At 35.2% G+C, this 20,894-nt stretch overlaps 1 protein-coding gene and 2 long non-coding RNA genes across 4 annotated transcripts in view; 2 read left to right on the top strand and 1 right to left on the bottom strand.

Moving 5' to 3' along the window:
• Tg (Transglutaminase) overlaps window positions 1-1,286 on the top strand; it is a 33,394-nt gene extending 32,108 nt beyond the window's left edge. For both annotated transcript variants that reach the window (XM_073971396.1, XM_073971397.1), the window contains exons 3-4: window positions 213-446; window positions 936-1,286. In XM_073971396.1, coding sequence (XP_073827497.1) covers window positions 213-446; window positions 936-1,154 — 453 coding nt within the window. In that variant the 3' untranslated portion in view covers window positions 1,155-1,286. The remainder of the gene's footprint in view (window positions 1-212; window positions 447-935) is intronic.
• Window positions 1,287-14,177: 12,891 nt separating this feature from the next.
• Window positions 14,178-15,401, top strand: LOC141393405 (uncharacterized). The gene is made up of 2 exons (XR_012410086.1): window positions 14,178-14,743; window positions 14,818-15,401. It is a non-coding gene; the product is annotated as an uncharacterized lncRNA (long non-coding RNA).
• Window positions 15,394-16,717, bottom strand: LOC141393406 (uncharacterized). The gene is made up of 2 exons (XR_012410087.1): window positions 16,653-16,717; window positions 15,394-16,531 (listed from the first exon to the last, which is right to left on the bottom strand). It is a non-coding gene; the product is annotated as an uncharacterized lncRNA (long non-coding RNA).
• Between the last annotated feature and the right edge of the window lie 4,177 nt (window positions 16,718-20,894).

Below are 20,894 nucleotides of genomic sequence, written 5' to 3'. Positions count from 1 at the left end.
GTAAGGTTATGGGTTTCATATAAGCAGTAAACACATCCAACGTTTCAGTAAAGTTGGTCGTCATTTCTGATAAAAGAATATAAGAGCAAGGGCTACATAGAGCGATGCTTTCTTTATTCTTATATAAGATTTGACGCCCAACTTTACTGAAACGTTGGATGTGTTAACGGTCTATGCTAAAAATTTTTTTGTTTTTTTTTTTCTCTTCTTAGGCCACTTTTAACATTTCCTGTGCAGCTTTGGTGAAAAATACCGACTATGAATACTATGCCATGGATGATTTTCGTGTACGCAAACCTGATATTAAATTCAGTTTCCAGGGTGATATTGTATCACGACAGCCTGTGGATGTAATAGTTCGATTGACAAATCCCCTACCCATACCAGTGAGAAAGGGTATATTCTACATTGAAGGACCTGGTATTGAGAAGCCACTGAGGTTTAAGGTTAGTTTGCTAACTGCGAAGTCAGACGCCTATTTTTATAAACTTAAAAACCGTTTATGAAATATTCCTGCGTTTGACTACGAAGACAAATAGAATAATATCTATAGGCGCAAACTCGATAAAGGTGTGAACAGAATGAAATACGCCGCTTTTTCACGCTCAGTTTCATGTAAAATATTAAAGGCCAAGTACTACCTAATTCAAATGCTGCTTAATTCATTTGAATTAGGTAGTATTTGGCCTTAGTCTTTTACATGAAACTGAGCGTGAAAAAGCGGCGTATTTCATTGTGTTTCTACCTTAAGCACGTTGCTTGCTTTCTTCGCTTTCTGGCCTCATTTGAATAATGAATGTCACTATTCTTTTACTAGGAATGACGCAAGAAAACTAATAAAGAAAGCAACGAGCTGATTGAGTGTGGGCCTTTAGATATTATTCTTTGGGCCTTAAAGATGAGTTTTAAATCGGCTTCTCTCTCTCTCATTTTAGATTGCTGAAATACCTGTTGGCGGAACAGCAGCCTCAACCTTTAAATATATACCTCCATATGCAGGACGAGGAACTTTATTGGCGAAATTCTCTTCCAAGGAATTGGACGATGTCGATGGTTTTATGCATTACGAAATTAAACCTCGACCTGAAGATATTATTATGAATAATAATTCCAGTAATACCATTATTAGACGTAGAACCGATGTGATACCTTAAATGTAAAACGAAATATTCTTCTTGCCTTCGTTTTTTTTTTATATGTATTCGATTTTATAGTTTTTAATTTATTTATACAACCAAAAGCTTTTGTTTTCTTAATAAACATAGTCACACACAGATTTAATGATATCTCCGCTATTTTGTAGTCATTTATTTATAGCGCAAAACTTTTGAATGAACCCGATTCTCTAACACTTCATTTTTTATGCCAAATCTCAGGAAAACTATACCTTTTACAGAAAAAAGTTTTTTCTTTAAAATTTTCATATACAATTTTAACTTCTCTCGCAATTGCTGAAATTAAAAACTAAAATCATTTTTGTCGCTAATTAAAAAATGATTTGGAGAATCACACTACAGGTCGTGCTTTTCATTCATTAGGCCAATCCATGGCGGAATAAGAAGGCATTACATCAGTTGCTCAAAATCAGTCTAAAGTCCGTGGACCCGGAGCCATTTCATTGAAAACATTTCATGAAATTAGGCGTTCTTAGATCGAGTTCCCCACTGCAGTAATTTTATAAAATTACTTTAGTATAAAACTCGATCTAAGAACTCATAATTTCATGATTTTTTTCGATGAAATCAATCAAGTGTGGACCGAGACAAACGTCAACATTTGTTCACAATAACGCATTACTGTGAATTGCTTGGTTACGTTGTGTATGTGATTTTAATCACAATAAAGCATTTTGACAACTAGAATGATAATCAGCTGTTTTTGGTATATTACCAGTATTATTGTGCTATGGTCCAATCGGACGAACTCTAAGCGGGGTACACACGATCAGTTCTAACTCTCGATTTTTCGCAAATATCGATTGCAAGAGACTAATGCTGGAACTGCAACTGAAGAATGTTTTGTGGTTGCTGGACGGTTTGACAGCTATCGATAATTGCGAAATATCGACATTCAAAACTGACAATGTGTACCCAGCATGGCACAATTACAAAGGTAGTGGTATCACACCAGCTGTTCGAATATGAAATGTCAAATCCCTTTATACAAAAATTATTTTTGTTGTAATTTCCCCAACAACATAAAGAAAATTTTGACATAACATATTCAAAAAAGACAAGTGAGCAAAGGCTATAGTCGGGACGGGGCCGACCATGTGATACCCTACACCACTACCCCAGTGCATAAGCTGTTCACTGGTAAACATTTCTTTAAGGGAATATAATCCGACTACCACCAAACATAATATGCCTCTTTCTCTCTGGGACCTCCATAAACAACCAAAATTTCGTGACCATCCGATTAAAAATTTCGACCTGTAGCGTGATTGCAAAAAATGGAAGAATTGGATGCATTACCAACTATTGTGGTATCTCCCTTGTTTGGCCACCTTCGCCAACCTACTTTACACCAATGTACAGGTAATATTTTCTTCTTCCATTGACAGGCTTTGCCGTTGAAATACCCCTACTAGAAACCGATATATTCACAAAGAATAAAACTTTGAATTTATCTCCACATGAGTTTTTCCCTTTCCGACTCCTAAATATTATCCGAATATCACCAAAATCAATAAGCTTCTTCCTATGTGGGACACGCATCAACTCCCAAAAAATCAAAATTCCAACCTGTAGCGTGATTACAAAAAATTGAAAAATTGGATATATTACTTACTTTTGCGATATTTTGCATCAATATAAAGGAGATATTTTCTTCTTCCATTGGCGCTCTTTCCTTTTGGAATACTGCTACCAGAAGCGGAGATATTCGCATAAGAAAAAACGTTGACTTTTCTCCACAAAAGCTTCTTGCTTATTCCGACTCCCGAATATTGTCCGACCATCACCAAGTTTAATAGGCTTCCGCATCAACTGCCAAAAAATTCGTGACGATCCGATCAAAATTGCGACCTGTAGCGTGATTACAAAAAAATCGTAAAATGGGATGTATTACCGACTATTGCGATATCTCTGTTGTTTGACCACCTATGACAGCCAACTTTACATCGTTATAAAGGTGATATTTTCTACTTTCGTTGCCAGGTTTTGCTTTTGTTATACCTCTTAAAGAAACAGAGCTATTGACTTTGAAATTAAACGTTGACCTTTTCCCAAATAAGTTTTTATCCATTCCGACCCCCGAATATTATCCGATCAAAATCAATAGGCTTCTTGCTCTGTGGGACCCCCAATAACTCCCAAAATTTCGTGACGATCCAATCAAAATTGCGACCTGCAGCGCGATTAAATGAAAAATGGGATGCATTACCGACTATTGCTATATCTCTATTATTTGACCACCTACGCCACCTACTTTGCATAATTTTAAATATGCGATTTTCTACTTTTTTAGTCAGGCTCTGCTTTTAGAAGGTCCCCAACCATAGGTGTGATATCCGTCATTATTATTAAAGGGCTGTTTACACCATCTATCAATGTCATATGAGCTGCCATTTCTTTCACCCATTCGACATTCTCTATGTTTGTCAAAATTGACGTCATCCATACAATTTTCAATTTGTGCGTTCATACCATGGTAGAATAAGGAAGGTAGAACAGGTTCGAAGAAACCATAGAAAATCAACCCTACACGTATGCCCGCTTTCTTTCAAAATTGCCAACGATGACAAACTTCAAGTTTTGTTTTTGTTTATGTTTGTTTCATATTATTGGTTTGTCTTTTTACGTACTGAACTTTACTGAACATTTTTTCTTCAGTAAAGTTTTGACAATTGTATAATTGAAATGTTGCTAAACATTAGTCCCAATTTACATTAGGCGAGTTTACTTGCGGCAATTGTCAGTTTGTAGGTGAGAGAGGGTGCTGAGAGGCAAAGGGTTACCATATGCCTCACCTCTCTCTCCTTCAAAATGGCAATTGCCGCAAGTAAACTCGCCCAATGTAAATTGGGACTTACTGAAGAAACAATGTTCAGTAAAGTTCAGTACGTAAAAGGACAAACCTAATATTCTATTTTCAAAATTAATAAAATGTTAAAAAACGTTACCGCTACAGATGTTGTTGCTGTAGCAACGCAGATATATTCGGGTACTATTCCAGTTATCGGGTTACCGTTCCTCTGTATCAAGACTAAAGAATTCGGCAACCTGGTCTAGTTGCGTCCATAAAAAATCATGAGACATGTGAGGGAGATCTGGACAGCTAAACAAATAAATGTGATGGGTATCGTGGTATCAATTCGGGCCCAATACAAATAGAGGCGGCTGCATCTTCCAGATCTTAAATGACCTAAAACCGCTGGTGTTTGATTGGCAGTACGGCATTCATACTTTATCTATGTACTGTCTGCGCTATTACATCAGTGTGGATGATATTCAAACCAGCCTTACCTGCTCTCGCTTATACGTTTGGACCTCATGAATATCTCTCCTGACTTGCCCGGTGCTTGTAGATTGTCCACTAGAATGTGGCAGGGATGCTCATGGCGGTAGCAACCACGTAGGTACAACAACAACATTCTGTTGTGCTGATGCACCGGAAAAAACTTTTGGCAGGTTTTAATGTTCTTCCACTCCGTAGCACTCACATTTGCATACCACGCTGGCACCGAATACCTTACCACAGACCTGTCTATTGCTTTATTTTGGAAGTAGATATTTTTTAAATTTTGGACCAAATCGGTTGATCAGTTCGAGACTTATCTCCGGCCACTACATATGGTGCCATAGCGGTTTTTTACGCCTTTCGGGTTTTGCTCCTGCCAAAATTGTTACCATCGTAATTGAGGCAGCGAATACAAGTTGTTTCAACAAAAATCAAAGTGATTAGAGAGCAGTTCTTAAAGAGAACTTATCCGAAATTTTGTGTGGGAGGTACCCGAAGGGTACGAACTTAAACTAAGTTTGCACAAAATATTACGAGAGCCAAATTTTGGACCAAATCGCCCGATCCGTTCGAGAGTTATAGTGCGCACCAACCAGCCAGACAGACGGACGGACATTGCTAAATCGACTCCAAATTGTCTGAAACACATTTCGTTCAAACATACTTGGGGTCTAAAACCATTATTTCGATGAAGCACATTTTGCCCGTATGAAAGTGTATATACCCTTCATAGCCTAAAGGCTGAGGGTATAAAAAGTATGGACCAAATTGGTTACTTTCATCGAGAGACCCGGGACAATGATGCGCACCATTTTTGCGAAAAATTTTGAACTTTTGTGCATCAGTATTTTTAAACTTGATCTAAATTTGGACAAATAAAAAGAGGGCAACATTTTTGACCAAATCGGTTGATCTGTTGTTCGAGGTTTATCGCGCGCTCCAGCCAGACAGGCAGGGCCTAGTTGCCTTTTCGTCCTTTATTTCATGAAATGTTCAGCGGTCCATTTCAATTTGAATATATGTATTCATTTTACGCTAAATTGAAATCAGTTCTTAACATCATCGTTTGTGTCAACTTTATGTTTATTTCAATTAAAATTCTTTTTGTTTCAAAAGAAAATTCTGTTATGTATGTATGTATATTTGCTCCTTGAAATTTGTCATAATGAAAACAATCAAAACAACACACAAAAAATGGGTTTGACACAAATCGGTCACTAACAGAAAAAAAATTGTAATCAGCTGTGAGCTCTGTCATACCTTTCTTATTCTACCATGGTATGACATAACCTAAAAATATAAAAACAGCTGTTTTTGTCATTATTTACATTTATTGTTGAGTTGCAATGTTGCGCAAATTTTAATTTTGGTTGAAGGAAACTGAATTGGTAGAATTGGTGTTTGGAGTTACAGAGGCATTCATGTTTTTGCCACCAAACAATCATTTCAAAGACTGCTTCTTTCGACCAATCGATCTGAAAATAACATTATAAACGCCATTTATTTACTTTACTGAATATTTAAATATACATACCTTTCCATTTTCTTTTTTAAAAGATTTTGTTTTTCATTTTTTGTTTGAGAATGTCAGAAAACAGCTGACAAATTTATGTTTACATACGAGAATGCCGTATCAAATAAAGCGCTCCCTAAATGAAAAAATTACATATGAGTTGCCAAATCATTTTGATAGATGAAAATTTTCATAGTGGTTACACTATAGCCCTGTTCCTTTACGTGCAAGAATCTTCAAGTTTTACAACTTTTTACTCGAAAAGCGTTCCTTTACTTCAGACACCATACAGTTCATATGGAAGTAGATTACAACTTTTGCTACTTTTGCCAGTTTTACCATTTTCAAAAGTAAAGGAACAGACCATATGCGTACAACATGCGCAGGGAGAAAATTTGGCATCTCATACGACATTGATAGATGGTGTAAACAACCCTTAAAATCGCAAAAATGAAAAGTTGGGTTCTATTAGCGACTAATGCGATATCTTCGTTGTTTGACCACCTACGACAACCTTCGTTACATCGATGTAAAGGTGATATTTTCTACTTTCATCGCCAGGTTTTGCTTTTTGTATACCCTTTATATTTGCTTTGGAATAAAATGTTGACTTTTTCTCCAAATAAATATTTTGCTCATTCCGACCCCTAAATATTATCCAACCATGACCAAAATCGATAGGCTTTTTCTCCTGTGATACCCCCACTTACCCTCGTGATCTCAAAAAAAAAAAAAAATGGAAAAATGGGATGTATTACCGACTATTGCTATATCTCCGTTAGAAGGTCACCTACGCCGACCTAATTTGCATCATTGTAAAGATGGGATATTCTACTAGTCAGGCTTTGCTTTTGGAAAGTCCCCAACCAAAGCTGTGATATTCTTCATTATAATTAAAATCGCAAAAATGAAAATTTGGGCTTTATTTGCTACTATTGTGATATCTTCGTTGTTTGATCACCTACGAGAACCTACTTTACATCATTAGAAAGGTGATATTTTCTACTTTCATTGTCAGGATTTGCTTTTGGTATACCCCATATAGAAGCTGAGACATTCGCTTTGGAAAAAAACGTTGTCTTTTTATGCAAATAAGTTTTTTGCCCATTACGACCCCTAAATATTATCCGACCATCTTCATCTATGAGACCCTCATTAACCTTCAGATTTTCGTGACGATCCCATCAAAATTGCGACCTGTAGCGTGATTTCCAAAAAAATAGAAAAATGGGATGTATTTCCGATTATAGCGATATCTCCGTTATTTGGTTTCCTACGCCGACCTAGTTTGCATCATTGTAAAGACGGTATCTTCTACTTTCATAGTCAGGCTTTGCTTTTGGAAAGTTTCCAACCAAAGCTGTGATATTCGTCATTATAATTAATTAAAAATGAAAATTGGGGTTTTATTTGCTACTATTGTGATATCTTCGTTGTTTGATCACCTACGAGCACCTACTTTACATCATTAGAAAGGTGATGTTTTCTACTTTCATTGTCATGTTTTGCTTTTGGTATACCCCATATAGAAGCTGAGATATTCGCTTTGGAAAAAAACGTTGTCCTTTTATCCACCTAAGTTTTTTGCCCTTTTCGACCCCTAAATATTATTCGACTATCACCAAAATCAATAGGCTTCTTCCCCTCCGAGACCCTCAACAACACCCAAAATTTGGCGACGATCCGATCAAAATAGCGACCTCTAGCGTGATTACAAGGTTTAGATGGACAGACGGACGGACTGACGCACGGACACACATAGCCAGATCGACTCAGCTCGCCGAGACATTCATTTTGGTATATATAAGTATGGGTCTACGACCATTATTTCAATGCGTTAAAAACTTTTTGGGCAAAACCAACTTATAATACCCTCCCCACATAGTGGTGTAGGGTATAAAAATGGATCCATCGATGAACCGAAAGCAACCCAGCAAACAATTTTGGATGTTGTGCATATGGAGTTATGATTCGATGCAGTCCACACCGGGTTATGAAAAATGCACTCCGTTGAATACATTTTATATGCACTTGCTTAATGATCCCTACAAAACAAGCCAGTTTGTTAATCCCCACCCGCCGCTGGCGAAATCATTTTTTTCCAAAAACAAAAAAGGGTGCATAAACTTCTGAGGTAATTCACGAGACTATATATTTCTTTCCCGGGGGAACTTCATACTTCCCGAGATACGGGTCTTGACATTTCAGGAAAGTCCTACTTTAACACCATTACTTTATTTATGGGCACCTCTCGGATCGGGCTGAAATTTTCACCATAGGTAGTCCATGGGACCATGATCACAACTATATATATCTTTCCAAGGGGAAGTCCATACTTCCCGAGATTTAAGACTTTCTGCTATGGACAGGAGCAAAAGTGGGCTAGGCGAACAAAAGTTTTTCCAAACTTATAAGTTTTCTTTAAGTAGCCGGCCTTCTGCCTGTTGTGTTTTTATACAATGAAAGACAAAGTTGTAATTAACTTAAAAAGTGTTTATTATTTCAGTCTTTACACTCTGAGTTGAGAATAGACAATGACAAGCGTATACTTATAACTAGTGATCTATAATTCTAGATACTTAACTATTAGTAAGGATACCGATTACTCATATTGATAGTGATGACACTTGATAGTGATGATACATTTATGTAACTAATATATGTAACATCCCTTTCCTCAAGATAAAGTTTTATTATATTATCAAAATTTTAATTGACAAAGTTTCTTTTAGTTATCTCAATTTATAAATTTCAATGAACATATCTTTTTGGAGTTTTTATAGATCTACCAGATTTAGTAATATAAGGTCGATTCTCTATAGGATTATTATTTTCATTTTCTACATCTTGGCTCATAGAAATACCTTGATGATCTTCCACATGTATGCTATTATTTAATACCGGATTATGACTTTGTTCAATTTCATGTTCCACGATTGTTCCCGAATGAAGATCAGAAAAATGAGACATTGTATTTTGCATGTTTTCAAAGTTAGATAGATTAGACATGTCCCGTTGAGTATTTCTATTGTCATCACATTTCCTTGGTCTTAAATGTATTCTGTTTCTTCTGTATTTAACACCTCTTTCATCCTGAACAAAATATGATCTTTTACAATTCATTATTCCTACCACTGTTCCTGGAAGCCAATTTAGTTTTGGATCTCTTTTAAAATATACTTTATCCCCTATATTAAATTGACTTAACTCATTGCTGTTTTGATTATAGTATCTGGTAGACTGTTCTTTCTCTTTATCAAAAGCCCTCTTATATTCTGTAAATTTCACAACTTTTGGTTTCAATTTATTTGATAGGACAGGAATATTTATACGCAAATTTCTAGACATCAAAAGTTGTGCTGGAGACGGTAAGTTATTTTTCTCAGTGTTGCGATAATGCAATAATGCTAAATATGGATCAGTTTTTGATTCTTTACATTTTCTTAAAATGTTCTTAACAATTTTAACTGAACTTTCAGCCTGACCATTTGATTTTGCATGATATGGGCTTGTGACAATATGTTCTATATCCCATTCATTTAAAAAGTTTTTAAATTTTAAAGATTGGAATGGTGGACCCCCATCTGACACTAACGATATGGGAATACCATGACGAGCAAAAATAGATTTTAAATGTATTATGACATTATCAGCCGTAGAATCATTATTTAAAAATCCAATCTCAATAAATTTTGAATAATAATCCGTGACTATCAGATACATTTTATTATCAAAATACATTAGATCAACACCTACTTGTTGAAAAGGAAATTTTGTTATTTCATAGTTTTTTAAAGGCTCTTTTGTGTTTGACGGTCTAAATTCTGCACATACTAAGCATTGATCAATCATATTTTTTATATCAACAGACATGTTGGGCCAATACAAAATTTCTCTTGCCATGTTTAAACATTTATTAATACCTAAATGACCTTTATGTATCTTTTCTAACATTTCTGAACGCATAGAAGATGGTACTATTAATTTTGTTCCTTTAAAGACTATCTCATTTAATACATGTATTTCACCTTGAAAATTCCATAAAGATTTTAAAGCGTTTGGGACCTTGTCTTTACTACTTGGCCATCCATTAAGGTAATAACTTTTTAAAATTTGCAAATTCGCATCAGAATTTGTAGCTTTAGCCAATTTCTCTAAATATGGTTTGCTGACTGCAAGACTTGAATATATTGCATTTACATGACATTTTAAATCAGACTCATAATGAGGAATATAATTTTCTTTTAATGCTGCTCTTGACAATGTGTCTGCAATATACATTTCTTTTCCTGGTACATATACGACTTCTAAATCATAAGCTTGTAAAGCTAGCATCATACGCTGTAATCTAGCCGGGACTTCATGTAATGGTTTCTTGAATAAATAAACTAAAGGTTTGTGATCAGTATGAATTATTACCTTTCTACCATATACATACTGATGGAATTTATCACATCCAAATTGGATTGCAAATAGCTCCTTTTCAATTTGAGCATAACGCTCCTGAGACATAGTTAGTGTTCTTGAACTATAAGCAATAGGTCTATTATTTTGCATTAAAACTGCTCCTGTCGCAGACTTCGACGAATCAACAGACAATACTAATGGTAATTTTTCATCATAGTGACACAAAACTGGAGCATTAGAGATTGCTGTAATTAAATTTTGATATGCTTGTTTGCAATTTTCATCCCATAGCCACTCAACATTATTTTTCAATAAATTTCTCAAAACTTTTGTTTTTTCAGACATATTTTCAATAAATGGACCTAAAAAGTTTACCATGCCTAGAAATCTTTGCAAATCACCTTTATTTTTTGGGACAGGCATTTCCTTTATTGCTTTGACTTTCTCATCATCAACTTTGACACCTTTTTGACTAAAAACATATCCTAGAAATCTTACTTCTTTCAGTGAAAATTTACATTTATTCTTATTAAGTTTTAAATTTATTTCTCTTGCTCTCTCTAGTACTTTTGCTAATCGTTTATTATGAATTTCCTCTGTTTCACCATACACCAAAATATCATCGACAAATATTAAAACTCCTTCTAAATCTCCCAAAAGATCTCTCATGACTCTATAAAATATTTCAGTTGCAGCATTTATACCAAAAGGAAGTCTTAAATATTGATATCTACCAAATGGAGTTTGAAAAGTACATAAATCAGAACTTTTTTCATCTAGCTTGAGACACCAAAAACCTGAATACGCATCTAGATGTGAAAAACAAGACGCTCCTTTTAACTTTGACCTGATATCATCTATATTTTGTAATTGGTAATGTTCTCTCATTATGTATTTATTTAAATTTCTGGGATCAAGGCATACCCTCAAATCACCTGACTTTTTAACTGTTACGACAATAGAATTAACCCAAGACGTCGGTTTTGTGACTCTTTGTATTACTTGCATTTTTTCCATTCTATCTAGTTCGTCTTTCAAATCATTTAACAAGGCAAATGGAACCTTTCTCGGCGGATCAATACATGGAATTGCATTATCTGACAATTTTAGCGTACATACAGGAGGAAGACACCCAAGACCATTAAATACGTCATTATATTGATTGACAATTTGTTTGAAATTATTTTCTCTTAATACAAAGACTCTTTTAATAATACCAATTTTTGTACAAGTTGGCAACCCTAAGACTGTTGGACACTGAATATCTGTTATGACAAAAGGAATTGATTTACTTTCACCATTAATTTCACAAATTATGTCACTCTGACCAATTACTGGTATGCTCTTTCCACTAAAACCTGATAATTGCACATTTGATTTGCATAGAGCACTTTTAATATTTAATTTTTTAAAAGTTTCTAAAGACATGACGTTAATATCTGCACCAGTATCAAGAATACAATTTATATCTTTGTTATTGACAGTAATCAATAGTTGCCACGACTCTTTGGAATATGGCTTTTGGTTTAATGTGCCAATGAAAAATTGTTTGTCTTCTTCACTATTGTTTTGATTTGACTCTAAATGTCTAATATTTTTATTTTTAAAACAAAATTTAGCATAATGACCATATACATTACATGACCTGCACTTAGCTGACATTGCTGGGCATTTAAATCTGTGCCTTTGACCGCATCTTCCACAGCTGTTATTGTTGTTGTCTTTATACTGTTCGTTTTGATGGTGATGCTGCTGACGATATTGTTGCTGCTGAGAACTACTGCTGCTACCCCTTTTGCTGGCTCTGCTGTTGTTTCTGCCACTACCTCTGCTTTGACGAGTAATATGCATGACGTTTTCATTTGTTGTTGTAGAACTCTCTTCTCTCATAATTGTCTCTGCATTCTGTTGGGCTATGATGACTGTTTTTGCAATTTCAACGGTTCTTTGTAACGGTGGATTTGTTTCTTGCAAAAGACGCTGACGAATATGAGACATGTTCGAATTCATGTTGGCTATAAAAACATCTCTAACCAACGATTCTCTCAATTCACCAAATTCACAGTTTGTACTTAAATTTTCCAAATCCGTAACAAAATCACTTATGTTTTCACCAGACTTCTGCTTTCGCACGAAAAATTTGTGTCTAATCATGGTTAGATTCTTTGTCGGCTCAAAATATGTGTCAAATTTGGATTTCACTTCAGACATTGTTGCCTTTTCCATATCAAGATTGAAGGCATTAAAAATTTCCATACTGCGACTACCCATCGAATGCAATAGAATAGCAATTTTTCTTTTTTCAGACTCTTTGTCAAGTCCTGTGGCCAATAAATATATTTCAAATTGTTGCCACCACTTTTTCCATTCAGCGGCACTTTCATTATCCAAATTTGTGGATGAGAATAATTTTGGCAACGACGAAGAAAAACTTGCACTCGGCTTAACTACGTTTTCAGTCATTTTGTTTGCACACGGTTGTTTGACTTTTTTTTAACTTTTTATTTGACTGCTTGCTTTAGACAACACTCACTCCTGACACCATGTTGTGTTTTTATACAATGAAAGACAAAGTTGTAATTAACTTAAAAAGTGTTTATTATTTCAGTCTTTACACTCTGAGTTGAGAATAGACAATGACAAGCGTATACTTATAACTAGTGATCTATAATTCTAGATACTTAACTATTAGTAAGGATACCGATTACTCATATTGATAGTGATGACACTTGATAGTGATGATACATTTATGTAACTAATATATGTAACACTGCCGGGATTTAAGACTTTCTCCTATGGATAGGAGCAAAAGTCGTAAACGCAATCAAAAGTACTCACCACGAGCTTTAAAATGATACCCATATTGCCCAAGTAAAAATAGTAAAGTGTCAAGACCCATATCTCGGGAAGTATGGACTTCCCCCGGGAAAGATATATATAGTCGTGATTAGGGTCCCAAGGACTACATATGGTGAAAATTTCAGCCCGATACGAGAGGTGCCCCTAAACGAGACTTAAGCCAATGTCGGCTACATAGATAAGAAGGTTCAATTTAAAAGTTATATTGTTCCCGTGCCTTAAACTTGCACCTGTTCCTAGCAGAAAGTCTTAAATCACCGAAGGCCGGCTATATAAAAAAATTATAAGTTTATCGAGCTTAATGCTTAAACTCAACTTGCTTCGGATAACGGAGGAAGTAAGCTCAATTGCGACTGAATTTAATGGACACTTTTTTAATATGTGTTTATATAATAAAGTTCTTTGTTTACTTGAGTTACACAAATAATAAATGCACTTTATTTATTCTGGGATATTTCGCAATGGCTTGAATTTTTATTGCATCTTTAGACTGATTAAAAACACAATCCGAAGAATGCCTTTAAATTCAATGCAAAGCACTGCATTAAAAGCCGTGATTTGGATCGAAAATGGAGTGCATCCTATCTGCGCCCTCTCTTGTAAAATTCATAAGTGAATTCACAGGAAAAGATGTACTTTAACGGCACTTGCACTGTACACTTGTACTGATTAAACTGCATCCACAGATGCCAATTTGTTGCTGGGAACCGAATAGTTCCTAAATATATATCATAGAGTATTGCATGATACAATGATACAAGGTAACCTCACGCTCACAACCCACAGAGTTGTATTCGCTTTGCCGTCCCTTCATTGACAAAATGATTTTGACAAACTTTGTATGTATAGCTTCGTTCCCGTACTTTTTAATAGTAAAACTCGTAAAAGAGAAAATTGTAAAAAATGTTTTCTCACACAAAAGTTTTTTAAAATAGTTCGGGAACGGAAAACTGGAAAATACGTCAAAAAAACTGGAACAAATGTCAAAGTCGGCGTATCAGCCAATCAGACGCCGGCAACTATGTTACTATTTTTTACACGCTCAAATTTGTCGAGTAAAAAGTTTTTAAAGAGAGCGTCATTCAGCGCCATTTTTGTTCAAAGAGAAGTGAACATTTTACAACTTTTTTGTGTACGGGAACGGTTTTTCGGGTAAAATGTGTAAAAGTCGTAAAAATTGTAAAAACTTTTTAGTTCTGGAACAAAGCTTATATGTTAAAACACACATACATATGTCAATTATATTTACATTTTCAATTTATTTTATTTTCAATTATTTACAAATTTTCAATATAAATTTTTCATTTGGAGTCGATTATCCCAGTTCGTCCGTACGACTGCAAGATAACTCTCGAACGGATCAGCCGATGTGGTCCACATGTTGGTCCTCGTAATATAATGTTCAAACTTTGATCAATTACGAGGATGATCCATATCAGTCCACATTTTCCGGCACAACCCCTAAAAAAAATTCAATATTTTTCGCTGATATGGTGCGTACGGGTAAGGAACCAGTTTGCACATCGTAATATTTCTTCTTGGCATAGATGATAGACTGTATCGGTCTCATCCCTTAGGTGTCTCCCACACAAAATGTTTGGCATAAGTGCAGTTTGGACGCAGCATGCAGGATTTTTTTCGTGGACATACTTCTTGAGATAATGGCCTAAAATCTTCCAAACATACAATTCAAATGTTCGAGGATGGACTAGAAATTGTTCCCAAAAGTATTCCTTGTGATCCCGTTTACAGCAATATAATTAGGGTTATTCTGAACGAAAATTCCCCGTGAGTTTTTCGCTTTCTGCCTTAAGTTGTAACGACAGAAAGGCAAGACTCGCGGGGAACTTTTGTACTTTTGTTTAGAATAACCCCCAATGTGTTTCTTGGTCAAGTCCATATTGGCCCAAAAGCTTTAAAATGTCAATAAATGAAAGGAGTGAACGACAGTATCAGCCTTTGCACATTGTAATATTTCTCTCAAACATGGGCCTTGCTTGCTTCCTCATATAATCACCAAAACCTCAATAAATCCTACGGTAACCCAACTAAATGGCTGTTTGACACGAAAACTATTGAGAGAACATCCAGTTCCAAGATGGACAACGGCGTTTAAATAATAATAGTTAATTTAATACAAACTACATAACTTGTTAATGTATATATTTGTGTTATTTATTATACATATATTATTTTTGCGCAAGGAAATGTCCAATGTAGATGATGTGTATTATCGCATCATTGATGTTTATCAATAAAATAAATGGAAAGTATTCATGGCTACAACATTTTATTTATTTTTTTGCTAGGGGAAAACAACTTTCGGAAGGTATGGACCCCGAAATGACACAATATTTATGCTGTTTATTTTCAATTTAATTAGGAAAGTGTTGTTAGCACATTTAGGTTAACCGCTCCGTTTATTGTATTTGTGTTAGCTATTTTGGGTTGAGGAAGGTTGGATCTCTTCGTTAAGGCAAACGACTGCAAATTCGGCAGATGACAAAACGACTAACATAGCCACCAGGAGCCAATTTCAACATGTTCCGCTTGTCAACACCCTCATTGGTTAGTTCCGCCACCACGGACACGGGGAATTCAGCAATGTTTCACCTGTAACAATCATCACACATTTAATGCATAAATATAAACCCATTAATCTTCTCTCCAACCCAATTACTTACCGGCCTGTTCGCTGTGAGCATAAGGTTGACGCTTGTTACGGCACATCAATTGGATGTTGTTATAGCAATCCAAATACATATGTTCGTTGATGTATTATTTCAGTTAACAGGTTCTGGTTCCTCTGTTCCAGACTCAAAAATTCTGTAACCAGGACCACAAACAGTCATAACCATAAACAAAACAAATGCAGCGTATAGTGTGTCTCAATCCCCATGCCGGATCATGGCATCAATTTGTTTTTGTAATGTTTAATAATTTGTAATGTTTTCCTTGGCAGCTGGCTTTCGGGGTTCTTCTGCTGCAATGGATATTTCCCAACTACCTTTTACACAGGATTTTAGCGAATTTTCACAGCACTTTAATATATTCGCATTAGCCACGATTTCTAGCACATCACACAACATTTTCTTTGTTTCAAATTACGAAAATATTTAATTCTCCTTTATATAAACAAATATTTCACAGAACGTAAACAAATAGTATGTCAGTATGTTGTTATTGTTGTCATTGACATACAATTACAAAAACAACATTTATATTGTTTTTAGGCATGGTTGTATTTGGCAGCTCAAGGACGGGTTTTTCAAATGAGATTACCTTCTTATTCTGCCATGAGAGTATTGTTAGAAATAAAAAAATATACGCATATCAAAAAAGAAAACAATAAATGTAGAAGTATAAGCTTTGTTCCTGTACGTTAAAGTTTCTTAAAGTTTACCACATTTACCATTTTTAACTCAGAAGTAAAACTTGAAGCAAATTTTAAGAGAGAGCATACCAAATGGCTTTCTCTTTTACTACTTTCTGCTCGACAAATTTCGTGGTGAAAAAAGTGAAAAATCTGTCAAACTGCTGATTTGACATTTATATGACAATTGCGGCAAAAGAAAACAACGCGCATTGTCAAAGCAAAATAAAAAGAAATAAAATAAGTACAAGGTGGCGCAAAAGTAATCTTCCGAAGTTTTTTGGCTGTAATTTAAAAAAAATGAAAAACTTTGATTTTTCTTGTGGATTATTTTTATTTGGTCTTTTAATTTTCTTTACATCAAGTCGAGAATATGATATCAGATAAATGGCCGCCGCCACAGTTTATTGTCTTTTGAGCCCTTTTTATGCCATTTTCCATCACTTTGGCCAAACTTCCGGCGATAGGTCCTCACATTCTTGTCGGATATTGTCTTTAAGAGCTGAAAGAGTCTGAGGCTTGTTGACATAAACCGGCGACTTCAAAAAGCCCCACAAAAAGAAGTCTGGAGCCTCATCACTCAGGATTATTTTTGATAAAAAATCATCTTCCTGTTGGTGAAGATTAAGGATGGCTTGATCGTATGTTAGACGCGATTGGCGGTCAGCATCTAACAGCTGATGCACCGTCTGGACTTTGTACGGAAACATCTTCAAATCTTGTACCAAAATTCGCTGTAAAGACCGACAACTGATACCCATTTGCGTGGCACGTCGTCTGGCCTATGTCGACGGCGCTTCCATGACATCCTCGGCTACAGCAGCAATATTCTCTGCAGAACGGATACTCCGGGGTCTACCATGCATGGCAGCATCACGTGTTGTGCCAGGGGAGCGGCTAAACGTCTGCGACGAAATTCCCGTTGTGCCAAAGTCACCGACCGTTTATTGGCCAAATAGTCACCAATATTCCGCGTTCTAGAGCAGTGTAGCGTAACATTGTTTATTAACGTGTATTTTACATGTGTTTACTATACAAATGTCAAAACAGAACTGACATTAGGGGCCAATCGCAAAAATTATAGCATTTCCTGATAGGAAGATTACTTTTGCGCCACCTTGTATAAAAAATAAAAAGTGTAAACCAATGAAATAAAAAAGATTAAAATATATTTTGTTTCTTGTTATTTTTTAAGCAACCATGTTTGTTTTTTTTTTACATTGCCGCCAGAAATACTATTTTTCCGTTTATTTACTTTTGTGTACAACTTTTTACGCGGGAGCAATTTTGACAGTTTTCTCTTTTGCTACTTTTACTATTAAAAAATTAAAGGGACAAAGCTAATATAACCAAAAAAAAAATATATATAAGCTGGGGCTCAATTCTTGTTCTATGAAAAACTGAAATGAAAACTTTTATAAAGGAAATAAATGTCAAATGAAAAATTTTATAAAGAAAATATTTTTCATTTTAAATTTTCATAGAACATGAATCCAGCCCCTGGGTTTGTCTATCTCCATGCAGACCACAATTTTCTCTTTACAAGATGCACGACAGTAATCAAAATTTGATTCTTAAACTGCACTTTTTCAGAAATTTTATGTGGGGGTACCCGAAGGAGTGGAGCCACATGGAACTTGATCTAAGTTTGGACCAAATATCAGGAAGGACAAATTTAGGACCGAATAGGTTGAACAGTTTGAGAGATGTCGCGCGCTCCAACCACACAGATAGACGGACGGACACGGCGAACTCGACTCCAAACTATCCTTGGCACAATTACCAAGGTAGTTTTATCACGCCAGCTGTTCGAATATGAAATGTCAAATCCCTTTATAAAAAAATTATTTTTGTTGTAATTTCCCCAACAACATAAAGAAAATTTTGACATAACATATTTTACGATACCACTACCAGGGTAATTGTACCATGAAACTATCTAAACCGGATTTCGTCCAAACATACTTGGAGTCTAAGACAGGGTCAGGCACCATACTTTTCTATTGCATACTTTACGGGGTGTCATTGTGTGAGTGCATGCTTTTTCAATTGGTTGAATTGTGTGTGTGGAGAGAGCAACGTTCAATGAGCGCCCATGGGCGCTGTCTCGCCTGACGCTGGTCTAAAACCATTATTTCGATGAGGCAAAACAACTTTGACAGTATTTTAATTTTTGAATCATGGTTTATTAACCACATTTTGACACCGCAGTGTGATAAAAGACCAAAAAAGGGAAGACAAGTGTCTCTTCGTCTTTCCCTATCTCATAAACTTTCGCGGTTATAGGCCTCCAAAGGTTTCAGGCTTTGATGTCAACAGGCATCATTTTGATAGGAGCAAATCATCCAAACCGTTAAGAAATTTGATTTATACAGCGTTTATATTATAGTTTTTTTGCAGTGTTAACCTTCTTTATGAGGATTTATTTGAAGTATACACAATGGAAATGGCATTTAAAACCCAGACCCACTGGGTTAACCCGGTTATATGTAAATGACCTATTACTCGAAGAGGCAAATTGGGTGGTAGCCCTTGTTTCAAAGAATAAAAATTGTGAACACATTAAATCCATAAAACATCATCTGAAATGTCAATATCGGCAAGGTCATATTTCATTTAAAATTTTTTCTCGGTTGTGGTCTATAGATATCAAACCGATCAAAATTGAAGCAAACAACCAACTACAAAAATGTACCTTAGATCTCAATAAACAACTTTCTAGAGCATAAGAAATCTGTATAAACGGTTCTTAAAGGTCAGAATAGCAAAACAAATGGGAGTTTCGGTCAGTTAACGATGAATAAAAAGTAGTCGCTAGCCTCTACCGACACAAACAGTGATGCCAACTTTTCTTTATGTTTTTAGTCATAATTTTGCGATTTAATTTTACCGATTTTTGTCGGTAACAGCAAAAATGAGTTACAGAATCCCACTACAGGTCCGTAAATACATGACCTTTAAAATTTTCTTGAATTTGGAAGTTTGTTATTTACAGACCCGAGTAGGAGTAAATATTAACAATAATTGATTTGTTTGTGAATTTCAGCTTAAAACGTCATTCCGAGACTGTTTATATGTTGTGGAAAGTTGTTTTTTGTAATTTTAGGTATATTTTTGTAGTTGTCTGTATTCCTTAATTTTGGTATTTATGGACCAGAATTGGTACGAAAATCGAATATTTTTTAAAGTGTTTCGCTATTTTGACCTTTAAGAACCTTTCGCAGACAGTTCGTATTTTCCAGAAAGTTGTTTACTGACATCTTTGCTACATTATTGTAGTTGATTGTTGTCTTGAATATTAAACGTGTCTTCTCTTTTTTGGTTTTCTATCACGCCGCGGGGTATCAGAATATGGTTAATAATTTTCGTGTTGCACAGTGTAAACAAAACTTGTTGCATTTGTTATAATTCATTTTGAAGTTATAAGCAAACCAGCTTCAGAGTCGTTTTTTAGAAATTGTCTCAACCTGCCCAACCTTATAATAATTGAACCATGATGATTAGCATTATCAAATGCTTTCTCGATATCTAGTGACACAGCGACCATACATTTACGTTCTCTTAAATTTCGCACGACATTCTTCGTGGAATTTCAGTAAAGCATGAGTGGTTGAGTGTTCTTTTTTAAATCCAAACTGGTACTCTGGAATGTATCCCTCTTCATCATCATTTCGCATCTTCCGCAGAATAAGTTTTTCGAATAATTTCCCTAAATTTGAAAGCATTGATATTGGACGAATATTGTTGATATCGCTGTTCCCTGTTTTTTGCGATCGCAACAATTTTCGCTATTTTCCAGTCGTTAGGAAAGTAGTAGTTATTAATACAATTGTTGAATATTATGGTCAAAATTTCTAAAGCTAAGAAGGACAGTTTTTTTCTGAATATAATTGGAAAGATTGTCGGGCCCCGATAATTTCTTATTATTCAATAATCTTACTTTTTCTACCAAATTGTCTAAATTGAATTTATGTTGCTCAATGAACCAGAGTTAAAATTAAATACACAAATAGACCCAGATGTACTAGATAAACTGTTTCTAATAGTCGTTTCTATTTCTGAAACATCCCTGTTGGGAGTTGATGACTGATAAACTGAAGAACCATCCATTACTATACCTCCAGAAGAAATTTGACTCAAGCGAGACGTGCGCTTAGGGCCATAAATGTTGTAAATTTCACTAAATGCATTAGGCCCAGGCTTAATTTTTTCAAGGCGGCTATTTAAACGTTCGCTCTGTTCTAAACTTACTTGTTCTTTAATGATAATTCCCAGCAATTG

The sequence above is a fragment of the Musca autumnalis genome, unplaced genomic scaffold (assembly GCF_047663935.1).
Source record: "Musca autumnalis isolate F117 unplaced genomic scaffold, ASM4766393v1 scaffold_2, whole genome shotgun sequence".
In the NCBI taxonomy this organism is placed as follows: Eukaryota; Metazoa; Arthropoda; class Insecta; order Diptera; family Muscidae; genus Musca; species Musca autumnalis.
This window is presented reverse-complemented; position numbering and strand designations above follow the sequence as displayed.